This window comes from Chanodichthys erythropterus, chromosome 24 (genome assembly GCF_024489055.1).
Source record: "Chanodichthys erythropterus isolate Z2021 chromosome 24, ASM2448905v1, whole genome shotgun sequence".
In the NCBI taxonomy this organism is placed as follows: Eukaryota; Metazoa; Chordata; class Actinopteri; order Cypriniformes; family Xenocyprididae; genus Chanodichthys; species Chanodichthys erythropterus.
Window position 1 is genome coordinate 1,949,867 of NC_090244.1, and position 26,549 is coordinate 1,976,415.

Here is a 26,549-nt window from a genome sequence, read left to right on the forward strand (position 1 = left end):
ATAAAGTCGAGTCAGCGAGATTCACTTCCCTTTTGAAAGTCAAGAGTTCATTATGATTTAAATGGGTCATGACATGGAAAATCAAAATTCCTTGATCATTTGACACATAAGAGGTCTTTGTTCCATTAAAACATCTTGCAAATTTCATAGATTAAAAGGTCCTCCTCATTATAAACAAAGCATTTTATTTATCTTATCAAGAAGGGCTCCACAAAGGGCTTGTTTTGATATTGCGGGATCTGTGATGTCACACGGGCAGATACATTTGCATATGACTGCCTCCAGAGCAAGACATCGACCAATAGTTATATATCATTGTACCATAGGCCCCGCCCACTGGAGTTCATTCGCTTAAGGGCTGACACTTGCCTACACCGTATGCGACTGTCATGTCAAAAGCAAATAGAAACCATTATAATCACTGGCGCTGTCTACACTAATATAGTATACAGATGCATGTTCAGTTTCTGAAACTCCACGCACTTGAGTCTGTTGACAACAAGACAAATGGCAAGAGCGTTCACTTTGATGTGTCCAGTTTAAACAGTTTGTTTGCATCTCTGTACAGAGATATCATAAGGAACCTAGAGTCAAAAACAAGTGGATGGGTTGTTTTAATGGCATCCCAGATCACGTCGGAGGATTATATGTTTGTTCTGAGCATTTTGTTTTGTAAATGAGGCACAGTGTAATGGAGAGTTTGCAAAGAAACTTTTGTTGAAAGATGAAGCAGCCGACTCTATTGGATCAGACAGTAGCTGCATCACAAACTGTAAGTAAATTATTACATAATATATTGTCTGTAAATTGCGGTTTTATATGGATACTGTTTTCAAAACATGTACTCGCATGCAATAGCGAGTGAGCGTTGATACTGTGTCTTATGCAATGATGTTAACCAATCATAACAGTGGCCGTTTACTGACAAACCTTAAAGGAGCCACACCTTAAAAATAGATCATTTCAGACAGAGGGTCGGAATGAAGGTTGAAAATCTATATATATTAAATACAAGTGAATTAAAGGATTAGTTCACTTCAGAATGAAAATTTCCTGATGATTTGCTTATCATAATGTCATTCAAGATGTTCATGTCTTTCTTTCTTCAGTGGAAAAGAAATGAAGGTTTTTGATGAAAACATTCCAGGATTTTTCTCCATATAGTGGACTTCACTGGGGTTCAACGGGTTGAAGGTCCAAATGTTTCAGTGCAGCTTCAAAGAGCTTTACATGATCCCAGACGATAAATATTATACTGCACTACTCTAACATGAATGGTGAAGGTACAATTGTATTGCTCAAATATTAATACATACTGTAAATGTATATTGCATAATGCATGTAGTTCATGTAAGCTAGCTAATACATCCTGGTTAACAAATGTGTTACCTGTGAAATTTACTTAAATGTTTCTAGGTTATAGAGCTAAAGAAACACATTTGACCTGTAATACTTTAACGTTTAAATTATTTTCTGTAGAATTTGTTCTATAGAACTTTAATATATTTATATTTATAAATTGATTTCATTTTGCACATTTCATTTCAGCATTGTTTTACTTGGAATGATATGTTTGTTTTTTTCAGTATCCGTTCTAAAAACTATCAGTTGATTAATCGGTTATCGAAAAGTATGGCCATTATCGGTATCAGTAAAATCCACTATCAGTCGACCTCTAGTCTTTATTAAAGGGTTAGTTCACCCAAAAATGACAATTCTGTCATTTATTACACACCTTCATGTTGTCCCAATCTCATAAGATCTTCATTCATCTTCAGAACACAAATTAAGACATTTTTGTTGAAATCCGATGGCTCCGTAAGGCCTACATAGGGAGCAATGTCATTTCCTCTTTCAAGATCCATTAAGGTACTAAAAACATATTTAAATCAGTTCATGTGAGTACAGTGGTTCAATATTAATATTATAAAGCGCCAAGAATATGGCCGCTGCTTCACTGTACACTGCTTCAGGAAGCACCGGATCATAAATGAATCAACGTATCGAATCAGCTGTTCGGAGTGCCAAAGTCACATGATTTTAGCCATTTAGCGGTTTGACGCACGATCCAAATCATGATCCAATACACTGATTAATATACAAACCCGATTCTAAAAACGTTGGGACACTGTACAAATTGTGAATAAAAAAGGAATGCAATAATTTACAAATCTCATAAACTTATATTTTATTCACAATAGAATATACAGCTATGGAAAAAATTAAGAGACCACTCCAAGTTCAGAAACCAATGTTAAGTGGTCTCTTAATTTTTTCCATAGCTGTATATACGCGAGACATTTTGAAATGTCATGCCAAATATTGGCTCATTTTGGATTTCATGAGCACTACACAGTCCAAAAAAGTTGGGACGGGTAGCAATAAGAGGCCGGAAAAGTTAAATGTACATATAAGGAACAGCTGGAGGACCAATTTGCAACTTATTAGGTCAACTGGCAACATGATTGGGTTTAAAAAGAGCCTCTCAGAGTGGCAGTGTTCAGAGGATCACCAATTCCCCCAATGCTGCGGCCAAAAATAGTGGAGCAATATCAGAACAGAGTTTCTCAGAGAAAAATTGCAAAGAGTTTGAAGTTAACATCATCTACAGTGCATAATATCATCCAAAGATTCAGAGAATCTGGAACAATCTCTGTGCGTAAGGGTCAAGGCCGGAAAACCATACTGGATGCCCGTGATCTTCGGGCCCTTAGACGGCACTGCATCACATACAGGAATGCTACTGTAATGGAAATCACAACATGGGCTCAGGAATACTTCCAGAAAACATTGTCGTGAACACAATCCACCGTGCAATTCGCCGTTGCCGGCTAAAACTCTATAGATCAAAAAAGAAGCCATATCTAAACATGATCCAGAAGCGCAGGCGTTTTCTCTGGGTCAAGGCTCATTTAAAATGGACTGTGGCAAAGTGGAAAACTGTTCTGTGGTCAGACGAATCAAAATTTGAAGTTCTTTTTGGAAAACTGGGACGCCATGTCATCCGGACTAAAGAGGACAAGGACAACCCAAGTTGTTATCAGCGCTCAGTTCAGAAGCCTGCATCTCTGATGGTATGGGGTTGCATGAGTGCGTGTGGCATGGGCAGCTTACACATCTGGAAAGGCACCATCAATGCTGAAAGGTATATCCAAGTTCTAGAACAACATATGCTCCCATCCAGACGTCGTCTCTTTCAGGGAAGACCTTGCATTTTCCAACATGACAATGCCAGACCACATACTGCATCAATTACAACATCATGGCTGCGTAGAAGAAGGATCTGGGTACTGAAATGGCCAGCCTGCAGTCCAGATCTTTCACCCATAGAAAACATTCGGCGCATCATAAAGAGGAAGATGTGACAAAGAAGACCTAAGACAGTTGAGCAACTAGAAGCCTGTATTAGACAAGAATGGGACAACATTCCTATTCCTAAACTTGAGCAACTTGTCTCCTCAGTCCCCAGACGTTTGCAGACTGTTATAAAAAGAAGAGGGGATGCCACACAGTGGTAAACATGGCCTTGTCCCAACTTTTTTGAGATGTGTTGATGCCATGAAATTTAAAATCAACTTATTTTTCCCTTAAAATTATAAATTTTCTCAGTTTAAACATCTGATATGTCATCTATTTTGTATTCTGAATAAAATATTGAAATTTGAAACTTTTTATTTTTTATTAAAATTTGAAATCTGTTTTTATTCACAATTTGTACAGTGTTCCAACTTTTTTGGAATCAGGTTTGTATGATCCTATGCTTCCTGAAGCAGTGTTTTGAAATCGGCCATCACTAAATAAGTTGTTAAATGTCATTGCTCCCTATGCAGGCCTCACTGAGCCATCGGATTTCAACTAAAATATCTTAATTTGTGTTCTGAAGATGAATAAAGGTCTTACGGGTGTGGAACGACATGAGGATAAGTAATAAATGACAGAATTTTCATTTTTGGGTGAACTAACCCTTTAAGCTCAACATCTGCATGACCTGCAGGGCATCTGAATTTGTCTCTGGCCAGGGTACAATTATTACATATCTCCGTATCTGTTATTTCGCATTTAAAATATTCCCCTGACACATTAAAATGAATAACAAACATAACTAAAGGGCATTGATTCCATAAGGGATTGTTGTTGCAAGTTGCAGTGAATTATTGAAAGTGAATCTTCACTTCACATCTTCACTCATCTCTTCTGTTGTTAACTCTTGTCTCAATACTGAGTAAAATCCGTCTCCATTGAGCCAAACTAGCTTGTCTTTTTCTTCTACGAGAGCTGCTGTTTGATCATGTGAAGTCTGCCTCCACATGCGTCGATCATTTCTCCAGCGATCCCTCTGGACGCTCCTGTGAAACGTTCCTGGTGCAGAAGAACAATGCAGTACTGCAGAACTTCTGCTCCCAGCAGCTCCTGGGCTCGTTTCACAACATCACACTGTTCTGATTCTTCATCTTCCAGATTCAGGACCATTAAAACGGCTTGAGGTCCAGGAGACGAGAGGAACAGCGCTGTTGTGAAGCTCTGTCTCGCTGTGTCCTCCTCACAGAGGTTTGGTCCAGTGACCAGCATCATTCTACGTCTGTAATTACTGGAGTCTTCACAATCTCTCTGTCCTCCTGTCCACCGTCTGTCCTTCCTGACAGAATATCTGCAGCGCTGAATCTGGAGTCACCTCGGATTCCCACAATCAGGATTCTCACATCATCATCACGAGAAGCTGGAGGAGAAAGTTAAAGGGCATATTCCAGGTTAAAAAAATTTCAAACTGAATATATATAACCTTGTATGAAAACACGATATGAAAAGTTAATGCAGGATTTATAGCATATGAGGGCACAAATTTAGTAGATAAAGTGATCGTTTCTTTGACGGTCAACTTCTTTTTTTTCCAACATTGCATAATTTTATGTCACGAGAGGGAGTTTTTTGCCAGGTTCTCCATTGACTCAGTGCAGTATTCAGTAGGAGCGGTCGTGATTCAGTGTGTTTTCTGTATTTTTTGTCATCATGGTAAATTATTGTATTTGTGGACTGGATTGAGATCTCTTTTGAAACCTTAGAAAAGACAAGTGGGAGAGATCCAGTGTCTCTAGCTGAGGAGAAAAGTCTGAGTACAATGTGTGACGTTGTTTAGAGTTTTTGTCTCAGGAGACAAGTGTGAGAAGCACGAGACTCAAGCAAAAGTCTCCATTTGATGTTAAAGTAATAATGCAAGGGAGAGAGAGAGTTTATGGATAATATTTTAATGCACACTTACACTTTGTTTTATTGAGCTCTTACAGCAATTTTCTAGAGTTAAAATGGATGCTTCATCTCATCTGTAAAGTTTTGGCCATCATTCGGACGGGGTCCGGCACAAAAGGCTTGTACTAATAATGTATAAAAGCAAAATGACAACATAAGTTATAACTATAATTAAACTATACCTGTTATATCTCCATGCAGCATATATTTTCAGTTTCTGAAATTATAATTGCATCCTGACTCCTGGAACCAGAGAATAAGCTCTTGAAGCTTCGCCCTCTTAAGCTGGGAGCAGGAGCTCATTTGCATTTAAAGGGACACACACTAAAATGGCACATTTTTGCTCAACCCCTAAAAAAAGAGGCAATTTTAACATGCTATAAAAAATGATCTGTGGGGTATTTTGAGCTAAAATTTAACATACACACTCTGGGGACACCAGAGACTTATTTTAAATCTTGTAAAAAGGGGCATAATAGGTGCCGTTTAAATAAACTTCCATATGTGATGCTTCTTCACTGTTGTATTTGTTCATACAAATCAATTTTAACATTGATGAATACAAATGATGTATATTAACACAAAAGCATACAGTCTCACACTTTTAAAAACAGTTTAAAATGATGTGCTGGTAATGTAAATACTCATTCAACTAATTTCATTCATGCCATGTATGTACATTCAAGTTCACTCAACTAAATACTCATGGCATCATATACATCCTCACACTCTCAGTGAATCGGCACAGAATTAACTCACAACACAGCATTAATGAATAAAGGATAACATTAAATACATATAATAACACTATACTATCTGTGGTTAGGCTGCCGGTGGAAGACATGATAATCTGATCTCCACTGGTTTTCCTCACACCACAGCTCAATTTGTCTCCTCTGACCGTTGTTCTGTCTAATCCTGACCTGTCGCTGCTATCTTGACCACATAGCAAGCTAATTGTATGGCTGTGGTCCGTCACACAAATAGGCATAAACATTTACAATTTCCTCAGCGTCCGAACTGTCATTGCGATCCATTGTTTTCCAGTTGTTTTAATTGACCGCACCCCCTCCCGTTACATCACTTCTGGTTTGGCAATTTTTTGTGGAAGTAACATTTTCTCACAAATATGACTCAAGAAGCCTCAGTAGCCTATTTATAATTATATTTTAAAATCTAGTTCCTACATTATTTTTCTATATATTGACTCACTTTGGCTCCAACCTGCAATATGCCCTTTAAAAATGAAAATATCAGAAAATATTATTTAAAAAAAAAAAAGAAGAACTATCTGCTAACTATTCAGTGGTTGGTTTCTGATATGATTACTCATATAAAACAATTGTTATAAATTACAATGCATCAGATCATAGAGTTAAACCAATAATGTGAGGTTAAAAGGACATATTTACTTACCTACAAATTTTCATTGACTTACAAAACATTACAACCCTAAATGAGTGGTGTCCACTACAATAGTCAGATTTATTTTTAGTTATTGAAAGTATAACAACAACAAAAATGATTATTTACAAGACTAATTATATTGTTGTTTTAAGTGAAAGAGAGTAACATGCATTAGAATAGTATAATGATACAAAATTGAATGGCATTATACATTACCTTCAACCTGTACAGATGTGATGTGATATGCAAGAATCAGTGTGAAGAGTCATTTTGGTTCTGTCCAGTTTAGTTTCATTTTTTGAAACTGGAGAGTAAAGCCACCGTATATCTGTTAATTTAAAATGTAATCTTACTATATAACCAAAAATGTTAGGCTACGATCGTTTCATTTAGCATCACTTACAGTAAAGCTGCATCTTGCTTTTTTTGCTTTCACTTTGTGAAGTCAGTTTCATTTTTGATACTGCTCTTGTAATAGGTTTATGATCCCCCCTACCCCCTTTTAACTACTAAACAGTTTCCTCCATTTTTCCGTTTTTTTTTTCGATTAATAACAGCTTCAAATTTAATAATAGCTAATCACAAAAGTACTTTCTGTAATTCTGAAATTGAGTATAATTTGTTTTCTGACTTTAGTTAGTACAACTGTTTAATTAGACTGTTTAAAGACTTTTGGTCTAACATACAAATGGCTTAAAGTTACAATTAATTTGATTACTTCATTTTCTAAATATTACATAACTTTTGGTATAATAATGGAAGATGTACACATTCAGTTTCTACTGAACAATATTTTCATTTTGGGAAAATGTTATATTCATGTTATATTAGTTTACTGCAAGTTCCTTTAAACAAAGCCATTGTTTTCTGTTTTGCAGAAACAATTTTGATTTACTCTAAATCTTTAAGAATGGTAAAATTTAAAAGTGGAAGAAGACAACTTGGTTAATTGAAGAAATTTAAACCATTAGAAGACCTGGTTGCATGATTCTTTCCTTTTTTGTGGAAAGGAGCTGCATGTCATCTGCTCATGTGATTGTCAATGGCCATCCTGAGAAGTGATCAGATAAGGTGTGCAAAAGTCTTGGAAAACTGCTAAGAAAAAGGATGTGGATGAGGACATGAATGCTTTTTACAACTCGAAATCTTGTAATTATGGCAATTCTAGCATGGTGTGAGCACCTGAAGTGCTGATATTTTGACTTTGAGGGACAACTGTAAAAGGATAAGAGAACAAGAGAAATCTGGGGGAGCATTGCCCCTCCTAGCCTGGGCTCGAGATCATATGGTGAGGGAACTAAATATTTTTCTTGTGGCCACGACTTCATTATGTTGAGGGAACGACATCTATTTCTCATGGCCACGAGTTACATGTGTAAACAACCTGCGCTACCAGTTTCTCTTTCCATACACAACAGTGAGTCTGGAATAGAGCCAATGGTTGTCACTTTAGCATGTACTTGTGTTGCAAGCATCATTATTCTACTTTTTCCACAACTCCATATTGCAGTTCTGTTCGGAGCCATCATTTCGGTAATGCTGACGAAAAGAGGGCATTCTGATTCTTCTTATGTTCTTGGTGATTTAACCTCTACATGTGGTCCAGAGGCACTATGTGGCATTTTTGTGCAAACATAACAGTCACCTGTTTTTCCTTCAGATTTGGCAGTGTAGTTGGCTAATCTCCACCACATATTAGCTGCGAAGGTGTAGAAACATCTGGCCTGCAGGCAGTCGAAATCTGGATTCTGTCCAGGCAATCATGGTCGTCACTCTCAAATTCACCTTGTGTCATCAACCTGTGCAAATGTACAGTAGGGCCATGAATAACAGAAGTTGGTTTCAAAATCAAATTAGCAGTAGCTAATAATATAGCCTCATAGCCAGAGTGGCGTTGAGCAGTCATATGTTGAGTAGAAATATTACTCATAATGACTCCTACCTGATGAGAGGTGTGCACTATCAATTTATGTGATAACACAATTTTTTCAGCATCTTGCACCATGATCGCTGTGGCAGCCACTGCACGCAAACAAGCAGGAAGTCCCCTGGCTACTGAATCAAGAGTTTTAGACAAATAAGCTATGGGACGAAAAGTACCCCCATTCTCCTGGGCCAGGATTGCTGCGGCTGTGCCCCCACTTTCATGCACATGCAGGTGAAAGTCTTGAGTGTAACTTGGGAGGCCGAGTGCAGGAGGTTTCATAAGGGAGGATTTCAAATGTCTGAATGCTTGGTCCATCTCAGCTGTCCATGTAATGTCCTCTGTGTCCCCAGAGTAGCATTTCGTAGGATTTTATCATACATGGAACAGTTGGGCACCCATGATTGTCAATAATTAACCAATCCCAGGAAGCTTTGCATCTGCTTCCGTGTTGATGGGTGCTTGAAGGTAGCAATAGATTTCACTCTGTCAGCAGACAATTGCACTTTGCCCTGTGACAGTTCATGTCCAAGGTATTCGACCCTCCTCTGTACCCACTGTAGTTTCTCTCTTGAGGCTTTGAAACCAGCCTCTGCTAAAATGTTGCAGACAATTTTAGAGGCAGCAGCACACATGTCCTGTTACACCAGTGATGAGGATGTCATCTGCGTATTGAAGCAGACAGGTGTTTGGAGGAAGTTTGGCATTTTTCAGTGTAGCGTGCACTACAGCAGAGAAAACAGCCGGAGAATCTCTGAACCCTTGTGGGAGTCTTGTCCACGTTAATTGTGAATTTTCCAAGGTAAAAGCAAACAATGGCTGAGTTTGGCGATCAACAGGAATGCTGAAGAAGGCACTGGAAATAGTGTCTTGTCTGTTATTAGCTTAGCAACATAGGGATGGACATCAATGAATCCTGCGTCATCCTTATGGGCCGCCCACAATTTGGGGTTGATGCCCTCAATTTCCTGTTTGAGCTCAGTTGCAGAATCGTCCTCAAGGAGAGCATTTCCTGTATCAACAGTGAGAAGGCTGCAGGAAACATAAGTTGTAGAGAGTCAGCATTAAAATGAAGTTGAATACTTAATTTATGCATGAGATCCCTACCGAGAAGAGAAAATGGCGAATTAGGGATAATTGCAAAAGCATGCATTTTAAACAATGATGGGATATCATTAGAAGTAACCAGAAATGTTGGTGTCATTTCACATTTCACAGGCGCACCGTTGATTCCCACAGAGTTTACATGTTTTCCTGTAATCGAGCCCTCATAAACAAGAGAAGATAACGATGAGATCGTCGTCCCAGTATCTAAGAGAAAAACATAGGGTTTATGGTCAACATTTAATTTGATAAATGGCAAAACAGTTGACACATTCGGATAACTCAAAGAAATCAGTGAAAAATTACCAGAGGAAGGCTCAGTCGAACTCAGTCATTGTGGCCAGAAAATGGGATACACTGGATTTTGTCTGTCAGTCTTTGCAGAAGGGAGCGCAAGTGGGGGGTTTTGCTTAGAGCCACCACCAGAGCCCTTCTTCTTCTGCTTTTCTGACCTCTGCCTCAAATCCCAAGCCTTTTTCCTACAGTCACGTTCCTGATGTCCTGGCTTGCCACAATAAAAACAACATCTCACATTTCCAAATTGTTGCGGACGAGGATTCACAGCAGCATTAATTTGAAGCATTGCAGGAGTTTTGCCCCTGGAGACATCAAAGGCTCCAGCAGAGGAAAGCTCACCAAGCGTCGTCCCAATTCATCAACAGAAATGGTTGTAATATTTGGAGTAGTATTTAAGAACAATGGACAATTTTGATCAATAGGAATCGCAGACTCCTCAACCCATGCATGTTTAAATCTGTTAAAGAATGCAACAGGGCTTTCACCAGTTCTCTGTTTGGTATTGGCTGCATGCAAGATGTCTTGTTTAGCAGAAGACACTTTTAGCAAAAAAGCAGTCAATTGCTTGAAAAAAACTTTGTTTACCTGAGCTGGCCCAATCAGCTTCATCTTCCTCATCCTCAGAATCAGTAATTAGAAGCACTCGTGAAGGTTTAGACAAATCAAGGGGCTTCGAATCTCCAGCTTTCTGAGATACAACATGACGAACAGGCGGTGTATCGTACATGGGGTTTAAGTAATCAACTTCTTCAATCATTTCCTCCTCTGTGATTTCCGCAGGCAGTGTTTTAGTCAAAATAAAACGATAATCTCACCCTGTCAGTTGACTTTAGGCAGTTAACCATTGCAGCACTGCCACAAATTGATGTGACCTAGCCGGATCAGGCAAATCTTTGCAAATGGCAACTGCCTCCGTTACACTCAGAGGAGTAATTTTGTAACCATCTGGAAGCTGTACAAATGGAAAAACTTCAGTTGTGGACGGCAACTGCAGATACAATCGATTAGTCAAGGGCTTTGGAATTTCAGCAGAAACAACACATTCATATGGAGGAAGGGACGCATCAGGTTTCAGCTGAGACTGAGAGGGAGAGCTGTCTTGCTTTTTTAACTCTGGTCCCTTATCCCAATAAGTTTTCATCTTCATCCAAACTTTATATGCATCTTTCATATAATCAATGGACCATCCTGGGTCACCCCAAGAACCAAAGATCATATCTTTTGCAGCACGCATATCTTCATCTTTAAAAGAACCATCGCGGGGAAACGGATCTAATTGTATTTTCCCTTCTGACCATCCCGCGAGATTAGAGATATAGGGTTCTGTGAAAAACGCTTTATTATTGCGATTCATGAAATCCTTGGGGGTTTCCCCCATTAACGGTCGACTAATCGTTTCACCCATTTGAAACAGCCAACAAAGATCTCTCCTTTGCTTTAATGAAAGCCTTACAATTTCAGAGAATGGTCAAACAAAATACAAATTAAAGTCAGCGGCTTTATATTAACATTTTAGTATTTTTGGCAAAAAGAAAATTTTAAATTCAGTATTATTTATTCAATTGTCAACAAGGACCTGAGGATATCACCATGAAATAGACTTAGAGAGAGAGAGAAAATCTTCAACTCAAACTCATCTATTCCCTTCCCACGCATAAAATCCGTGAGGATAACACCAAATAATGAAAGGGTGATCAGTCCTCTTTCACTCTTCCTGCATTTATCAAAATACGAGGATATCCACTTTTAACAAATATGAAAAAAGTGCGGCATGAAAATACAAGTATCAATTTCTCAACAGACAGTAAGATGCACTTAAGCATTTTATTTCTTACCTGTCTGGGGGCTCATCCGGGATTTCTCCAAATTGTTAGGTTTTTGCTCCTAATTCGTGCCTCATCCCAGACCTCTTAATTGGCAATTGAATGAGCAATCACTCAGCGCTGAGGGAGAATATAGTCTCATTTTATTGATAAAAAAGAGAGAATATATAGAAAGAGTACAAAGGGTGTAGTATAGGTTCAGCCAATGAGAGAGAGTATACATCATATAGCTCATGGTATAGGAATGTGATACATATAGATAAACAAGTCTAAATATGGTCATCTCCTGGTCAGCTATCCAGGAGTTCCTTGCTATCCCAAAGACCTTCTCCTATGCTTTTAATACAAAAAGCAGGGACCATTCCCTGTCTCCCATTCTATCCTAGTAGAGCCTTGTTCCTTATATGGAAATGGTTCCGGTACATAAAGAAAACCATATGTTAAAACATAGGATACAGCTTCAACCAAGGACAAAGGACCCTCTGTCCACTTTCCTTCAATGCTGAGACCAACATAAAATCTATCAGTTGGCAATTCAATCTGAATCATTCGGATAGCAGCTCACTCACGAACTGAATCGTTTGTAAAAGGTTCACACTCGGTACATTAACTTGTTACTCTAGGACACAAATATCCCTGGATGAAGTGAATATTTACTTAGAATCCATTACAATCAATGCTAGTGAAGAAGGTCTTTATTTAGTTCATCGTCTGCATGACTCTTTGAATGAATCCTGCAGGTACAGACATTTTTAAACAAAACAGTTTCAGTATATGTAACAAGCTTTTAAAATACCATGATATTGCCATGTTTTGGACAAATACATACCATGCAACTGGATTCTGGTGATCAATTACCTAGATAAACCACCGTATTGCCATCTCGGTATGTAGACAGTAGTCACATCATCACTATTAGCCATTTCGTGGTCAATTGCTTTTTTTCCTGATAAATTTATACAAATGTAAAATACATATGTATTTGTGTGTATATTATATAAACACACAAACACAGACTATATATGCTGTCATCTGGTGTTGTTGCCATTTCCTCTCCAAATTATTATTAATGATCCTAAAAATAGTGCTACATAAAAAAAGTTAGAACAGACCAAGTTTTGTACAATTACTTTGAGAAAACTCATCACCAGCCCTAAAATAAGAAAGACTGAACCAATGAGAACACAACCACGTAAGTAAAACAGTTTAGGAACAATTAAACCAATCACATTATGTAGAGTTTCACTTTTTAAATGCCAATATGTCATTGTAAATCCTGATATTAGCAGCATTATTGTCATATTCATACCAAGCAGAGCAAACACAGTCACAAACCCCATTGAGAGTGTCGCCCCAATGATACAACACAGAAATGACCCGAGCACAAAGACTGGAGATTCATCACTAATCTTTTCATGTTGAAATATGAATGCATAAGCACCGACTGTGACTCCAGGAGCCGCGTGACACGCTATAAACACATCTGACCACGACCTGATGCTGATAAGTGTTCCCAAGACCAGAGATGAACCCAGAAAAAATGGTAAAGACAAAAATTCTACGTAAATAAGTATTAGATAAATGATAATCTTTACAATGAAATTCCCTATGATATCTCTGTTTGGACTGCTGCTGCTAAACTTAAATTCTTCGATTACTCTACGGTCCATTGTAAATATAGTTACTAGTGATGTTATCAAAGCCAAATTTAGTGGTATAGCAACATCTGGACTGAGAACATGTCTTAGATAGACCATAATCAATGCAAGTGCTGCAAATTTTGCCCCAAAAATCAAGATTTTGTCCCCTCCTTCAGTGTAAACAACAAGAGCTGTAAGTGAAACGAGGAAAATCCATGCTACAATTCCAGCTGCTCCTCCTGAAGCATCATATATCACAGACAAGAGCTGAATCTCTTCATGCACATCTTCACTCGTCTCTTCTGTTTTTAACTCTTGTCTCAATACTGAGTAAAATCCATCACCATTGAGCCAAACTAGCTTGTCTATTTCCTCTACGAGAGCTGCTGTTTGATCAGGTTCAGAGTCTCTTATCATGTGAAATCTGCCTCCACATGCGTCAATCATTTCTCCAGCGATCCCTCTGGACGCTCCTGTGAAACGTTCCTGGTGCAGAAGAACAATGCAGTACTGCAGAACTTCTGCTCCCAGCAGCTCCTGGGCTCGTTTCACAACATCACACTGTTCTGATTCTTCATCTTCCAGATTCAGGACCATTAAAACGGCGTGAGGTCCAGGAGACGAGAGGAACAGCGCTGTTGTGAAGCTCTGTCTCGCTGTGTCCTCCTCACAGAGGTTTGGTCCAGTGACCAGCATCATTCTACGACCCTCGTCTGTAATTACTGGAGTCTTTACAATCTCTCTGTCCTCCTGTCCACCGTCTGTCCTTCCTGACAGAATATCTGCAGCGCTGAATCTGGAGTCACCTCGGATTCCCACAATCAGGATTCTCACATCATCATCATCACGAGAAGCTGAAACCATCATGCAAAGAAAAAAATGGGATAAAGATTTGTTCTTTGAAAACTAGCCTTATGCAATTTTGATTCTCAAGTAAATTAATCTTGTGTAAGGATTAATACGAGACAAACATATTGATTCAGAAGAAGGAAGTCTTACAAGGAATGACATTAGATGAGGACAGTTGTGAGTTATTATAGGTACACTATGTATTGAAAATATTTAGTTTAACAGTAAAGAGAAGGTACATTACCTTCAGCTTGTACAGACATGAGGTGAAATGCCAGAATCAGTGTAAAAAGCAACTTGGGTTTTGTCTTGGTCAATTTCATCGTACAACCTAAAGAGTAGATGAAGCTTTAAATAACTATGACTCGGATTACCCAGATCAACAAAAGTAGGACAAAGTTTTACTTACAGTCTTTATAAACACTGTAAATGTAGTTCGGTCCCGTCTCCTGCTTTGCTAAGACAACTATGCTTGACAAGCTGGGTTAAGATGTTTCATTAGTTACTAAACCAGAATGACAGGTTTTTTTTTGTTGTTGTTGTTGTTGTTTTTTTAATTGTTCCAGATTGTGACTAAGGTTGTGTTCACATGTGCCAGGTGTTTAAAACAAACTCTACTGCGGTTGCTCTGTTAGTGTGGTTCATCTGAGTAAGTGTGAACGCTGGTGCCAACAAAACAAGTGGAACAAGACCCACATTTTCAGGGGATCTTGGTCTACTTCCAAACGAAATCTGGTACGGTTCAACTGAAACACAGCACGGATCGAAAACATCTAAATGAACCAAAAACAGGACAAGATGTCACCAGATGTGACCCTAAAAGGACAGAATGCTCAAGCGAACCTGGTTCTTCTCATCATAGGAGCTTCAGAGTGTTGACAGTACATTACAGTTCAGTACAGGTGTCTGAAACGCCGTCTCCTTGCAGCAGATCTTCATTTGTGTGCAACAGAGAAATTACTTTTGACTCCTTTACACATTTTATAAGCTGTTTGTGATTTCTCAGCTGGTAAAAATACCACCATATGTATACCCAGCATATAGCATTCTTTTGCATTTTCGGTAAGCAGTGTTGATGAAAGTTACTTTTAAAAGTAATGCATTACAATATTTCATTACTCCTTAAAGTTACTGAGTTAGTTACTTTTTCTAGAAAGTATTGTGTTACATTACTTTTGTGTTACTTTTTCTCACCCGGGCTGAGCTTGCTTGTTTGTGTTGTTGATAACAACAAAAAAAGTTTTATTTTTTGGCATATGTAAAGGCCCTTTCACCAAAAGTGAAATGAATAAGCTTCAGGCTGAAGGAAATACAAATTCACACCTGTACAGTAGAGGGCGCAGCTCAAACAAACCTTTCAGCTGTGCTGCCATTCTGGATTGGAGAAGAATAGGGCGACAATATGAGGACAAGTGAGATGTCAGTCAATAAATGGGAAAACAAAGTAACTTGTGTTACTTATTATTTGAAAATGTAACTGCATACTCGCTGATTAGGTACTTCAATAAATACTTACTTAACGAGCGCTAAACGAGTTGGTACTATAGCCTGATTGCCTTAGGTACGAATGCGATCTGGACATCAACCACCATGTTGATGTTATCATGTGACAACTTAATGTTATCACAACAACTTGAAAGATATGAGTGACAGGTTTAATTCATCTATCTGTAAATATCTTGATATTGATTAAACTGCTCATTTTGTGGTCATGTTGAAAAAACAGCTGCCCATTTATTTTATGATTGTGGTATAATAAATAAAGTTCTTATATTTTTAACCCTACTAATCTGTCACACAGTTTTATCTTTAAAGATTTTATTTTTTATTATGAAAACCCAAAATCGTGATCTCTTAAATATGTAATTTTTTTTTTATTTTATATGCAAAAATTTTCATCCACAAGCAAAAGTGGCTTAAATCTTCTTATGTTTTCCTCTTTTTCTTTTTTGATTTAACTCTCGTTTCATCCTTCAGGTTTATAAATAAAAAAATAAATTGGCTGGGCCTTTCAAGAACAGTCACAGAGTTGTTGTGAAGCCGCTCCTTCGTTATTTTAGCTGTGTGCTTAGGGTCATTGTCTTGTTGGAAGGTAAACCTTCGGCCCAGTCTGAGGTCCTGAGCACTCTGGAGAAGGTTTTCATTCAGGATATCCCTGTACTTGGCTGCATTCATCTTTCCCTCGATTGCAACCAGTCGTCCTGTCCCTGCAGCTGAAAAACACCCCCACAGCATGATGCTGCCACCACCATGCTTCACTGTTGGGACTGTATTGGACAAGTGATGAGCAGTGCCTGCTTTTCTCCACACATACCGCTTAGAATTAAGGCCAAAAAGATCTATCTTGGCCTCATCAGACCAGAGAATCTTATTTCTCACCATCTTGGCAAACTCCATGCGGGCTTTCATATGTCTTGCACTGAGGAGAGGCTTCCGTCGGGCCACTCTGCCATAAAGCCCCGACTGGTGGAGGGCTGCAGTGATGGTTGACTTTCTACAACTTTCTCCCATCTCCCGACTGCATCTCTGGAGCTCAGCCACAGTGATCTTTGGGTTCTTCTTTAGCTCTCTCACCAAGGCTCTTCTCCCCCGATAGCTCAGTTTGGCCGGACGGCCAGCTCTAGGAAGGGTTCTGGTCATCCCAAACATCTTCCATTTAAGGATTATGGAGGCCACTGTGCTCTTAGGAACCTTAAGTGCAGCAGAAATTGCTTGGCCAGATCTGTGCCTTGCCACAATTCTGTCTCTGAGCTCTTCAGGCAGTTCCTTTGACCTCATGATTCTCATTTGCTCTGACATGCACTGTGAGCTGTAAGGTCTTATATAGACAGGTGTGTGGCTTTCCTAATCAAGTCCAATCAGTATAATCAAACACAGCTGGACTCAAATGAAGGTGTGGAACCATCTCAAGGATGATCAGAAGAAATGGACAGCACCTGAGTTAAATATATGAGTGTCACAGCAAAGGGTCTGAATACTTAGGACCATGTGATTTTTCAGTTTTTCTTTTTTAATAAATCTGCAAAAATGTCAACAATTCTGTGTTTTTCTGTCAATATGGGGTGCTGTGTGTACATTAATGAGGAAATAAAATGAACTTAAATGATTTTAGCAAATGGCTGCAATATAACAAAGAGTGAAAAATTTAAGGTGGTCTGAATACTTTCCATACCCACTGTATGTACATTTCATACAATATCTATTTGGGGACATAAAGGATTAATTCACCCAAACATATAAATTCAGTCATTATTTACATGCTGTTCAATCCCTGTGTTTTTTGTTTTTTAATCATTCAGACAAATAACAATATCATGATAATAGTGTGAAGTCAATGTAAACAACAATCTGATTAGGCAAGTTAAAAACAAAAACTGAAAGAGAAAATGAAACTCTGTATGAATTTGGTCTGGGTAATATAAAGATAAATTACATATCTCAATATTTGTCATATCTTTTGTTGATTTACAATATCTCTGTTTACATATTTGCTCTAAATTACTTAAAGGCTGTATTTTTTGATCAGAGGAACAATCATGGCTTTATTGTGGGTTCAAATCCAAGAGAAACTGATAAAAATAAGTCTCATTAGATAAAAGTATCTGCCAAATGCATAAATGTCAATGCTTTGTGATGGATGTTTGTGCAGGAACTGAAAGGGTTAGTTCACCCAAAAATGAAAATGATGTCATTAATGACTCACCCTCACGTCGTTCCAAACCCGTAAGACCTCCGTTCATCTTCAGAACACAGTTTAAGATATTTTAGATTTAGTCCGAGAGCTTTCTGTCCCTCCATTGAAAGTGTATGTACGGTACACTGTCCATGTCCAGAAAGGTAATAAAATCATCATCAAAGTAGTCCATGTGACATCAGAGGGTTAGTTAGAAGTTTTTGAAGCATCGAAAATACATTTTGGTCCAAAAATAACAAAAACTACGACTTTATTCAGCATTGTATTCTCTTCCGGGTCTGTTGTATATCCGCTTTCACTCCACAGTGACGCTTCTTCTTCTTTCCTGTTTTACAGCGGTTGGCATCCAGCTTATTGATGCATTACCACCCCCTTCTGCTCCGGACAGTGACGCGATTAGGACATCCGTGACATGCACACCTACACACCATTTTAAAAAATATAGCAATACCAAAATACAAACAATGTAGAATAGCTTGAATACAGCGTGCGTCTCCCTCAGACTGTAAACGAAGCTCGGGCGCACCGGATAACACGTCAGCAGCGTCACTGCGGAGTCGTGAACCACACTCCGGAGCAGAAGGGGGCGGTAATGCACCAATAAGCTGGATGCCAAAAGCCGTAAAACAGGAAGAAGATGAAGCGGAGTCGTGTACGCGGATTGAAAACAGACCCGGAAGAGAATACAATGCTGAATAAAGTCGTAGTTTTTGTTATTTTTGGACCAAAATGTATTTTCGATGCTTCAACAAATTCTAACTAACCCTCTGATGTCACATGGACGACTTTGATGATGTTTTTATTACCTTTCTGGACATGGACAGTATACCGTACATACACTTTCAATGGAGGGAGAGAAAGCTCTCGGACTAAATCTAGAATATCTTAAATTGTGTTCTGAAGATGAACAAAGGTCTTAAGGGTTTGGAACGACATGAGGGTGAGTCATTAATGACATCATTTTCATTTTTGGGTGAACTAACCCTTGAAGTTTAAATTATAGTCAAATTAATAAAAACATCATTCATGGTCAAATAGTAGAATAGATCAGATAATAACCTTCAGAAAATGAGATGTGAAAGAATGAATTAATATGAGGAGTCAGTTTAATTTTCTTTTTTGGGCTCATTTCATCTTTTTGTCCTGTGTGTCTCATGAAACGAGTCACTGAGCTGGATTCGACTTGATAACACAAAAAAAATCCAAACTAGATTCTTCAGTTAGTTTAAGGGCTGATGTCATACTTTATTTATTTGTGTTATTTTCCCTGAGGGCCACTTATGTTTTGTTTTGTTTCGTTTTCGTGCACCAAAACAGCCATAATTCAACAATACATGACTATTTTCCACCCTGTTTTTGACCATCTGAATGAACAATTCAGTTTTAGTTGGTGCTTCCCCTTTAAGACTTCATAGTAAAAATCTTTACGTACAGAATTAAGTACCAACATGCCCAATCACAGCAGGAGACTGCAGAAAATCCAGTGAAAACAGGAGAATATGTTTGAGCAAATAATTTACAAAGACAACAAAAAGCATTTAATCCATAACTTATGTGAAGCACATCAGAAACCATTAAACTTGACTTGACTTGACTGAGAAAACACAGTTTGCACGCTAAAACTTTACAATGTGTTTATTCATTAAAGCTGACAGCAGTAAAATTCACCCAGATTTATTCTTGACTTCATTAGATCTTCATACGCTTTAAAAACAATAATTTGATGGATACTGCAGTATTAGATCAGATCTTAAGGATCTTGATGATGGAGGCGCATGTTGTTGTGGGTTCTGATGTGACACTGATGAACAAATTTATATGTTAATTAATATTTGCAAGGTTCATAACCTCAGTTTTACTTTTATTTACAGTTAAATCTCCAGATGAGAACATCAGTGGGAAATCACAACAGCATCATCTGAATTATTTCCAGGAAAACTTTGTTTTTCAGCAGATCTGAAGAAGAAGTAAGTGGTCATTTAACAGATTTAACATTATCCAGAGCGAGAGCCTTTGTTCATCTGTCCAACTGATGATTTAGTAGTGAGCAGCTGTTCCAAAGAAACACTTGAAGAATTTCAACACAAATGATTAAGAGTCATTTCTCATTATAGTGACTTTGAGACATTCGGACACAAGTAAATGAGATCTAAACAAAGAGTGAATATTACATTTTTCACAAATCCATATACATGCATAACAGGAGAATTCTGTAATTTGTTTTTATTTATGCATAATTAAGTAGCCAAAATGTCTAAACATTATTTTAATTGTGTGTATTTACACACACGCAGAATACATCATTTGAGATGATGTGTAAATGACATTGTGATATAAATGTTTAGGACGGTACAGAAATAAATTTCCTGTCTGATGTTATATGACTGTTAGTAGACAAATTAAACAAACTAGTGTGAAAGTGTGTGGTAAGAAAGAAATGTGAACATAAGACCAAAATCAATATCGCCGTAACTTGTTTTGATCCAAAGTCTGTCAGTGTGATTTAGTCACTATTGTCGGCTTCAAATTACTCTAAAAACGTATTGAAATAATACACTGCATAAAAATGAAATGAAAGAACCAATAAATACACAACAGCAGGGAAAAATCAGGAAAAAAATAACAAACATTACGAAATCTCTCTTTAAATGGGAATACGCTATTGTAAATCCTAATAATAGCAGCATTATTGTCATCTTCACTAAAAACAGAGTAAAAACAGTCGCAAACCCCACTGAGAGCGTAACTCCAACTAAACAAAACAGAAATAACTTGAGTGCAAACATTAGAGTTGTCCGAATCTGCATTTGATCTGGTGTAATGGAATAAACTGTGCATAAATGAGCCCCGAATGTGACTCCAGGAGCCGCGTGACACGCTATGAGCACATCTGACCACGACCTGATGCTCATAACTGCTCCTAGGGTCAGTCCCAGACCTGATATGAACACTATACTGGGAAATGCAAAGATCATGATGAAAAACATTATGATTTGATGTCCACGTCGAGAATTTGATAAGTCATGGTATGTCACTGCAATTGCAAAAGTTGAGGACACAATCAAATTTAGAGGAACAGCAACATTTGGATTCAGAATATTTCTTAAAGTGACTGTAAAACTAACAAGTGCAACCAGTATTTCTCCAAAATAAAAATGTTCAGAGAACATAAGTGCAGCATTCAGTAGAATGAGTAAAATCCATCCTACAATTTTAACTGAATTGTCATATTTTAATGAGAAGAGCTGATTCTCTTCATGCACATCTTCACTCATCTCTTCTGTTTTTAACTCTTGTGTCAATACTGAGTAAAATCCGTCACCATTGAGATGAACTAGCTTGTCTATTTCCGCTACGAGAGCTGCTGTTTGATCAGGTTCAGAGTCTCTTATCATGTGAAATCTGCCTCCACATGCGTGGATCATTTCTCCAGCGATCCCTCTGGACGCTCCTGTGAAACGTTCCTGGTGCAGAAGAACAATGCAGTACTGCAGAACTTCTGCTCCCAGCAGCTCCTGGGCTCGTTTCACAACATCACACTGTTCTGATTCTTCATCTTCCAGATTCAGGACCATTAAAACGGCGTGAGGTCCAGGAGACGAGAGGAACAGCGCTGTTGTGAAGCTCTGTCTCGCTGTGTCCTCCTCACAGAGGTTTGGTCCAGTGACCAGCATCATTCTACGACCCTCGTCTGTAATTACTGGAGTCTTTACAATCTTTCTGTCCTCCTGTCCACCGTCTGTCCTTCCTGACAGAATATCTGCAGCGCTGAATCTGGAGTCACCTCGGATTCCCACAATCAGGATTCTCACGTCATCACCATGAGAAGCTGAAGGAGAAAGTAAATTATGAAAATATCAGAAACATTTTTTGAATTAAATCTGTTAACTATACAGTGTTTTGATATAATTTCTAAAGTAAAACATTTTTGGTTTAACCTTCTGATGCATGGTAATTTATGACACTCGTCACCAAAAGTATAATAACACAAATATAATAATAATTTAAAAGTATAGAGAGCAGATATTTGCATGATATTATACATTACCTTCAACCTGTACAGATGTGATGTGAAATGCAAGAATCAGTGTGAAGAGCCATTTTGGTTCTGTCCTGGTTAGTTTCATTTTTCAAACTGGACAATAAAGCCACCGTTAATCTGTGAACTTACAATGTAATCTTACAATATAACCAAAACTATAAACATATTTACTTACAGTACGATCGTTTCATTTAACGGCACTGACGTGAATCCGCTTTTTTTGCTTTCACTTTGTAAAGTGAAAGTTTCACTTTTGATTCTGCTCGTGTGATTCTCCAGCTACAGCCATATTTAGCAGGGATCGTGTGTCCACTCATAATGAATAATGAATGTAGGCTAACTCAAAGGTCAAACAACTTGAGAGAGCTGAAGTTTGAGCCAACACTTTTCAGTCAGTTTAATATGCAGCACATACCAGAACTAAAGGCACGGGGCGGAATAGACAAGTTTAAATCCTCAAAAACCAATCAGAACTTTCATTTCAGCCGCATTTCCTAACCAATCATATCTTCTGTTTCAGCTCAAGGGGCGGGGCTTGAAAGTGTAGCTGTCAGTCACTGGCGGCCGTCCTACTGAACTTTGGACCGTTGAGCGCCTCAGGAGAATACTGCTGTATCCCGGTAAAATATTACGGTAATATCCTTGTTTGACAATACCGTATACTGAATGAGAAACACTGTAACTTACAATATTTCACCAGGGTGTATTGCGTATTTTCTGACGTACGTGTATAATCAGAACCACAAACGAATCGCTATTTTGAATCGGTTCTTTTTGAATAGCAAAATGGTCTGATTCGGTTGGCGATTCAGTCTGAATCATTCGGATAGCAGCTCGCTCACGAACTGAATCGTTTGTAAAAGGTTCACACTCGGTACATTAACTGGCTACTCTAGGACACAAATATCCCTGGATGAAGTGGAATATTTGCTTAGAATCCATTACAATCAATGCCAGTGAAGAAGGTTTTTATTAAGTTCAACATCTGCATGTGTCTATGAATCCTGCAGGTAAAGACATTTTCAAACCAAATGGTTTCAGTACACGAAACAAGCATTTAAAATACCATGATATTACCATGTTTTGGACATGAACATACCATGCAACTGGATTCTGGTGATCAATTACCTAGATAGACCACAGTATTGTCACCTCTGTATGTAGACAGTATAGTAGTCACATCATCACTATTAGCCATTTTGTGGTCAATTGCTTTTTTACTGTTAAATTTATACAAATGTAAAATATATATGTATTTGTGTGTATATTATATAAACAGACACACACAGACTATATATGGTGTCATCTGGTGTTGTTGCCATTTCCTCTCCAAATTACTATTAATGATCCTAAAAATAGTGCTACATAAAATAAGTAAGAACTGACCAAGTTTTGTATAATTACTTTGAGAAAACTCATCACCAACCCTAAAATAAGAAAGACTGAACCAATGAGAACACAACCACATGGAAAAACCAGTGTAGTAACAGTTAGGATCTTTACAACCTGTAGCGTTTCGTTTTTTAAATAGAAATATGCCATTGTAAATCCTAATGTTAGCAGAATTATTGTCATCTTCACATCAAGCAGAGCAAACACAGTCACAAACCCCATTGAGAGTGTCGCCCCAATGATACAACACAGAAATGACCCGAGTGTAAAGACTGGAGATTCATGATCAATATTCTTATTGCAAAATGAAGAGAACACAAAAGCCCCGACTGTGACTCCAGGAGCCGCGTGACACGCTATGAGCACATCTGACCACGACCTGACGCTGATAATTGTCCCAAAGACCAGAGATGAACCCTGAAGAAATGGTAGACACATAATTGTTGCGCAAAGACGTATTAGATAAATGAAAATATGTATTATGGATTCTCCTATGATATCTCTGATGTTACCGCTGCTAAAATTAAAATCTTTGATTACTCTGTGATCTATTGTAAATATAGTTGCTAGTGATGATACCAAGGCCAAATTTAGCGGTACAGCAACTTCTGGACTCAGAACATGTCTTAGATAGACCATAAACAATACAATTACAGCAAATTTTACCCCCAAAATCAAGATTTTGTCATTTTCTTTAGTGTAAATAACAAGTACGGAAAGTGAAATGAGGAAAATCCATCCTACAATTCCAGCTGCTCCTCCTGAAGCATCATATATTACAGACAAGAGCTGATTCTCTTCATGCACATCTTCACTCATCTCTTTGTTTTTAACTCTTGTGTCAATACTGAGTAAAATCCATCACCATTGAGCCAAACTAGCTTGTCTATTTCCGCTACGAGAGCTGCTGTTTGATCAGGTTTAGAGTCTCTTATCATGTGAAATCTGCCTCCACATGCGTGGATCATTTCTCCAGCGATCCCTCTGGACGCTCCTGTGAAACGTTCCTGGTGCAGAAGAACAATGCAGTACTGCAGAACTTCTGCTCCCAGCAGCTCCTGGGCTCGTTTCACAACATCACACTGTTCTGATTCTTCATCTTCCAGATTCAGGACCATTAAAACGGCGTGAGGTCCAGGAGACGAGAGGAACAGCGCTGTTGTGAAGCTCTGTCTCGCTGTGTCCTCCTCACAGAGGTTTGGTCCAGTGACCAGCATCATTCTACGACCCTCGTCTGTAATTACTGGAGTCTTTACAATCTCTCTGTCCTCCTGTCCACCGTCTGTCCTTCCTGACAGAATATCTGCAGCGCTGAATCTGGAGTCACCTCGGATTCCCACAATCAGGATTCTCACATCATCATGAGAAGCTGGCGGAGAAAGTGAAACCATAATTTCCAATGGAGTAAGACAAAGAAAAATGATATTCTTTCTTAAGTAAATTGATGTTGTTTTAAGGATGTGTTACTGTAAAACAATAACAAAAAAAGTGAATCTGTGTGAATTATGGCTGTGCGAAATAGGTAATAATATCTTTCTATTTTTTTTTTACATACGTTATCTCATTATTTATGTATGTGTTCTGAAATGGCCTTAAAGTTGTATTTTTAAATCAGAGGAACAATCTTGGTGCTAACAATGTGGGTTTAATTCCCATTCAGAAAGTAGTAACTATTAAGCCGCAATGTAAATAGTTTTTAGCCATTTTTGCAGGAACTTCAGTTTAGAGGAGAGCAGATACTGACCTTCTGAAGATGTCATGTGTAATACAAGAATCAGTATGAGGTTCCAGTTGGGTTTTGTCTTGGTAAATTTCATCTTGTAACCTGGTCTGTCCTACGAAGCAAGTTACAGAGTTGGTTTCAAGTTGACAAAATCAAACAAATCCAGCCAGAGTTTGTCTCGCAATAAACTTATTAACTCTGTGCACATGAAAATGTTGCATAAACAATAAAGTCGAGTCAGCGAGATTCACTTCCCTTTTGAAAGTCAAGAGTTCATTATGATTTAAATGGGTCATGACATGGAAAATCAAAATTCCTTGATCATTTGACACATAAGAGGTCTTTGTTCCATTAAAACATCTTGCAAATTTCATAGATTAAAAGGTCCTCCTCATTATAAACAAAGCATTTTATTTATCTTATCAAGAAGGGCTCCACAAAGGGCTTGTTTTGATATTGCGGGATCTGTGATGTCACACGGGCAGATACATTTGCATATGACTGCCTCCAGAGCAAGACATCGACCAATAGTTATATATCATTGTACCATAGGCCCCGCCCACTGGAGTTCATTCGCTTAAGGGCTGACAATTGCCTACACCGTATGCGACTGTCATGTCAAAAGCAAATAGAAACCATTATAATCACTGGCGCTGTCTACACTAATATAGTATACAGATGCATGTTCAGTTTCTGAAACTCCACGCACTTGAGTCTGTTGACAACAAGACAAATGGCAAGAGCGTTCACTTTGATGTGTCCAGTTTAAACAGTTTGTTTGCATCTCTGTACAGAGATATCATAAGGAACCTAGAGTCAAAAACAAGTGGATGGGTTGTTTTAATGGCATCCCAGATCACGTCGGAGGATTATATGTTTGTTCTGAGCATTTTGTTTTGTAAATGAGGCACAGTGTAATGGAGAGTTTGCAAAGAAACTTTTGTTGAAAGATGAAGCAGCCGACTCTATTGGATCAGACAGTAGCTGCATCACAAACTGTAAGTAAATTATTACATAATATATTGTCTGTAAATTGCGGTTTTATATGGATACTGTTTTCAAAACATGTACTCGCATGCAATAGCGAGTGAGCGTTGATACTGTGTCTTATGCAATGATGTTAACCAATCATAACAGTGGCCGTTTACTGACAAACCTTAAAGGAGCCACACCTTAAAAATAGATCATTTCAGACAGAGGGTCGGAATGAAGGTTGAAAATCTATATATATTAAATACAAGTGAATTAAAGGATTAGTTCACTTCAGAATGAAAATTTCCTGATGATTTGCTTATCATAATGTCATTCAAGATGTTCATGTCTTTCTTTCTTCAGTGGAAAAGAAATGAAGGTTTTTGATGAAAACATTCCAGGATTTTTCTCCATATAGTGGACTTCACTGGGGTTCAA

The 26,549-nt window shown here is 38.2% G+C and overlaps 2 protein-coding genes across 2 annotated transcripts; both read right to left on the reverse strand.

The window, feature by feature from the left end:
* Window positions 1-20,331: 20,331 nt before the first annotated feature.
* On the reverse strand, window positions 20,332-22,850 carry LOC137015191 (uncharacterized). Its single transcript, XM_067379975.1, has 3 exons — window positions 22,200-22,850; window positions 22,031-22,117; window positions 20,332-21,811 (listed from the first exon to the last, which is right to left on the reverse strand). The coding sequence occupies exons 2-3, from the start codon at window positions 22,107-22,109 to the stop codon at window positions 20,505-20,507; spliced, it is 1,386 nt and encodes a 461-aa protein (XP_067236076.1). The 5' UTR covers window positions 22,110-22,117; window positions 22,200-22,850; the 3' UTR covers window positions 20,332-20,504.
* Window positions 22,851-24,090: 1,240 nt separating this feature from the next.
* Window positions 24,091-25,309, reverse strand: LOC137015192 (GTPase IMAP family member 9-like). The gene is made up of 2 exons (XM_067379976.1): window positions 25,161-25,309; window positions 24,091-24,785 (listed from the first exon to the last, which is right to left on the reverse strand). The coding sequence occupies exons 1-2, from the start codon at window positions 25,231-25,233 to the stop codon at window positions 24,232-24,234; spliced, it is 627 nt and encodes a 208-aa protein (XP_067236077.1). The 5' UTR covers window positions 25,234-25,309; the 3' UTR covers window positions 24,091-24,231.
* Between the last annotated feature and the right edge of the window lie 1,240 nt (window positions 25,310-26,549).

What these genes read in the sequence shown, in the direction of transcription:
- LOC137015191 (XM_067379975.1), bottom strand. Translation starts at nt 22,109, where the DNA reads ATGAAACTAACCAGGACAGAACCAAAATGGCTCTTCACACTGATTCTT. An exon ending in CACATCTGTACAGGTTGAAG is followed by an intron (nt 21,812 to 22,030) that starts GTAATGTATAAT and finishes TTTCTCCTTCAG; the next exon opens with CTTCTCATGGTGATGACGTG.
- LOC137015192 (XM_067379976.1), bottom strand. Translation starts at nt 25,233, where the DNA reads ATGAAATTTACCAAGACAAAACCCAACTGGAACCTCATACTGATTCTT. An exon ending in ACACATGACATCTTCAGAAG is followed by an intron (nt 24,786 to 25,160) that starts GTCAGTATCTGC and finishes TTTCTCCGCCAG; the next exon opens with CTTCTCATGATGATGTGAGA.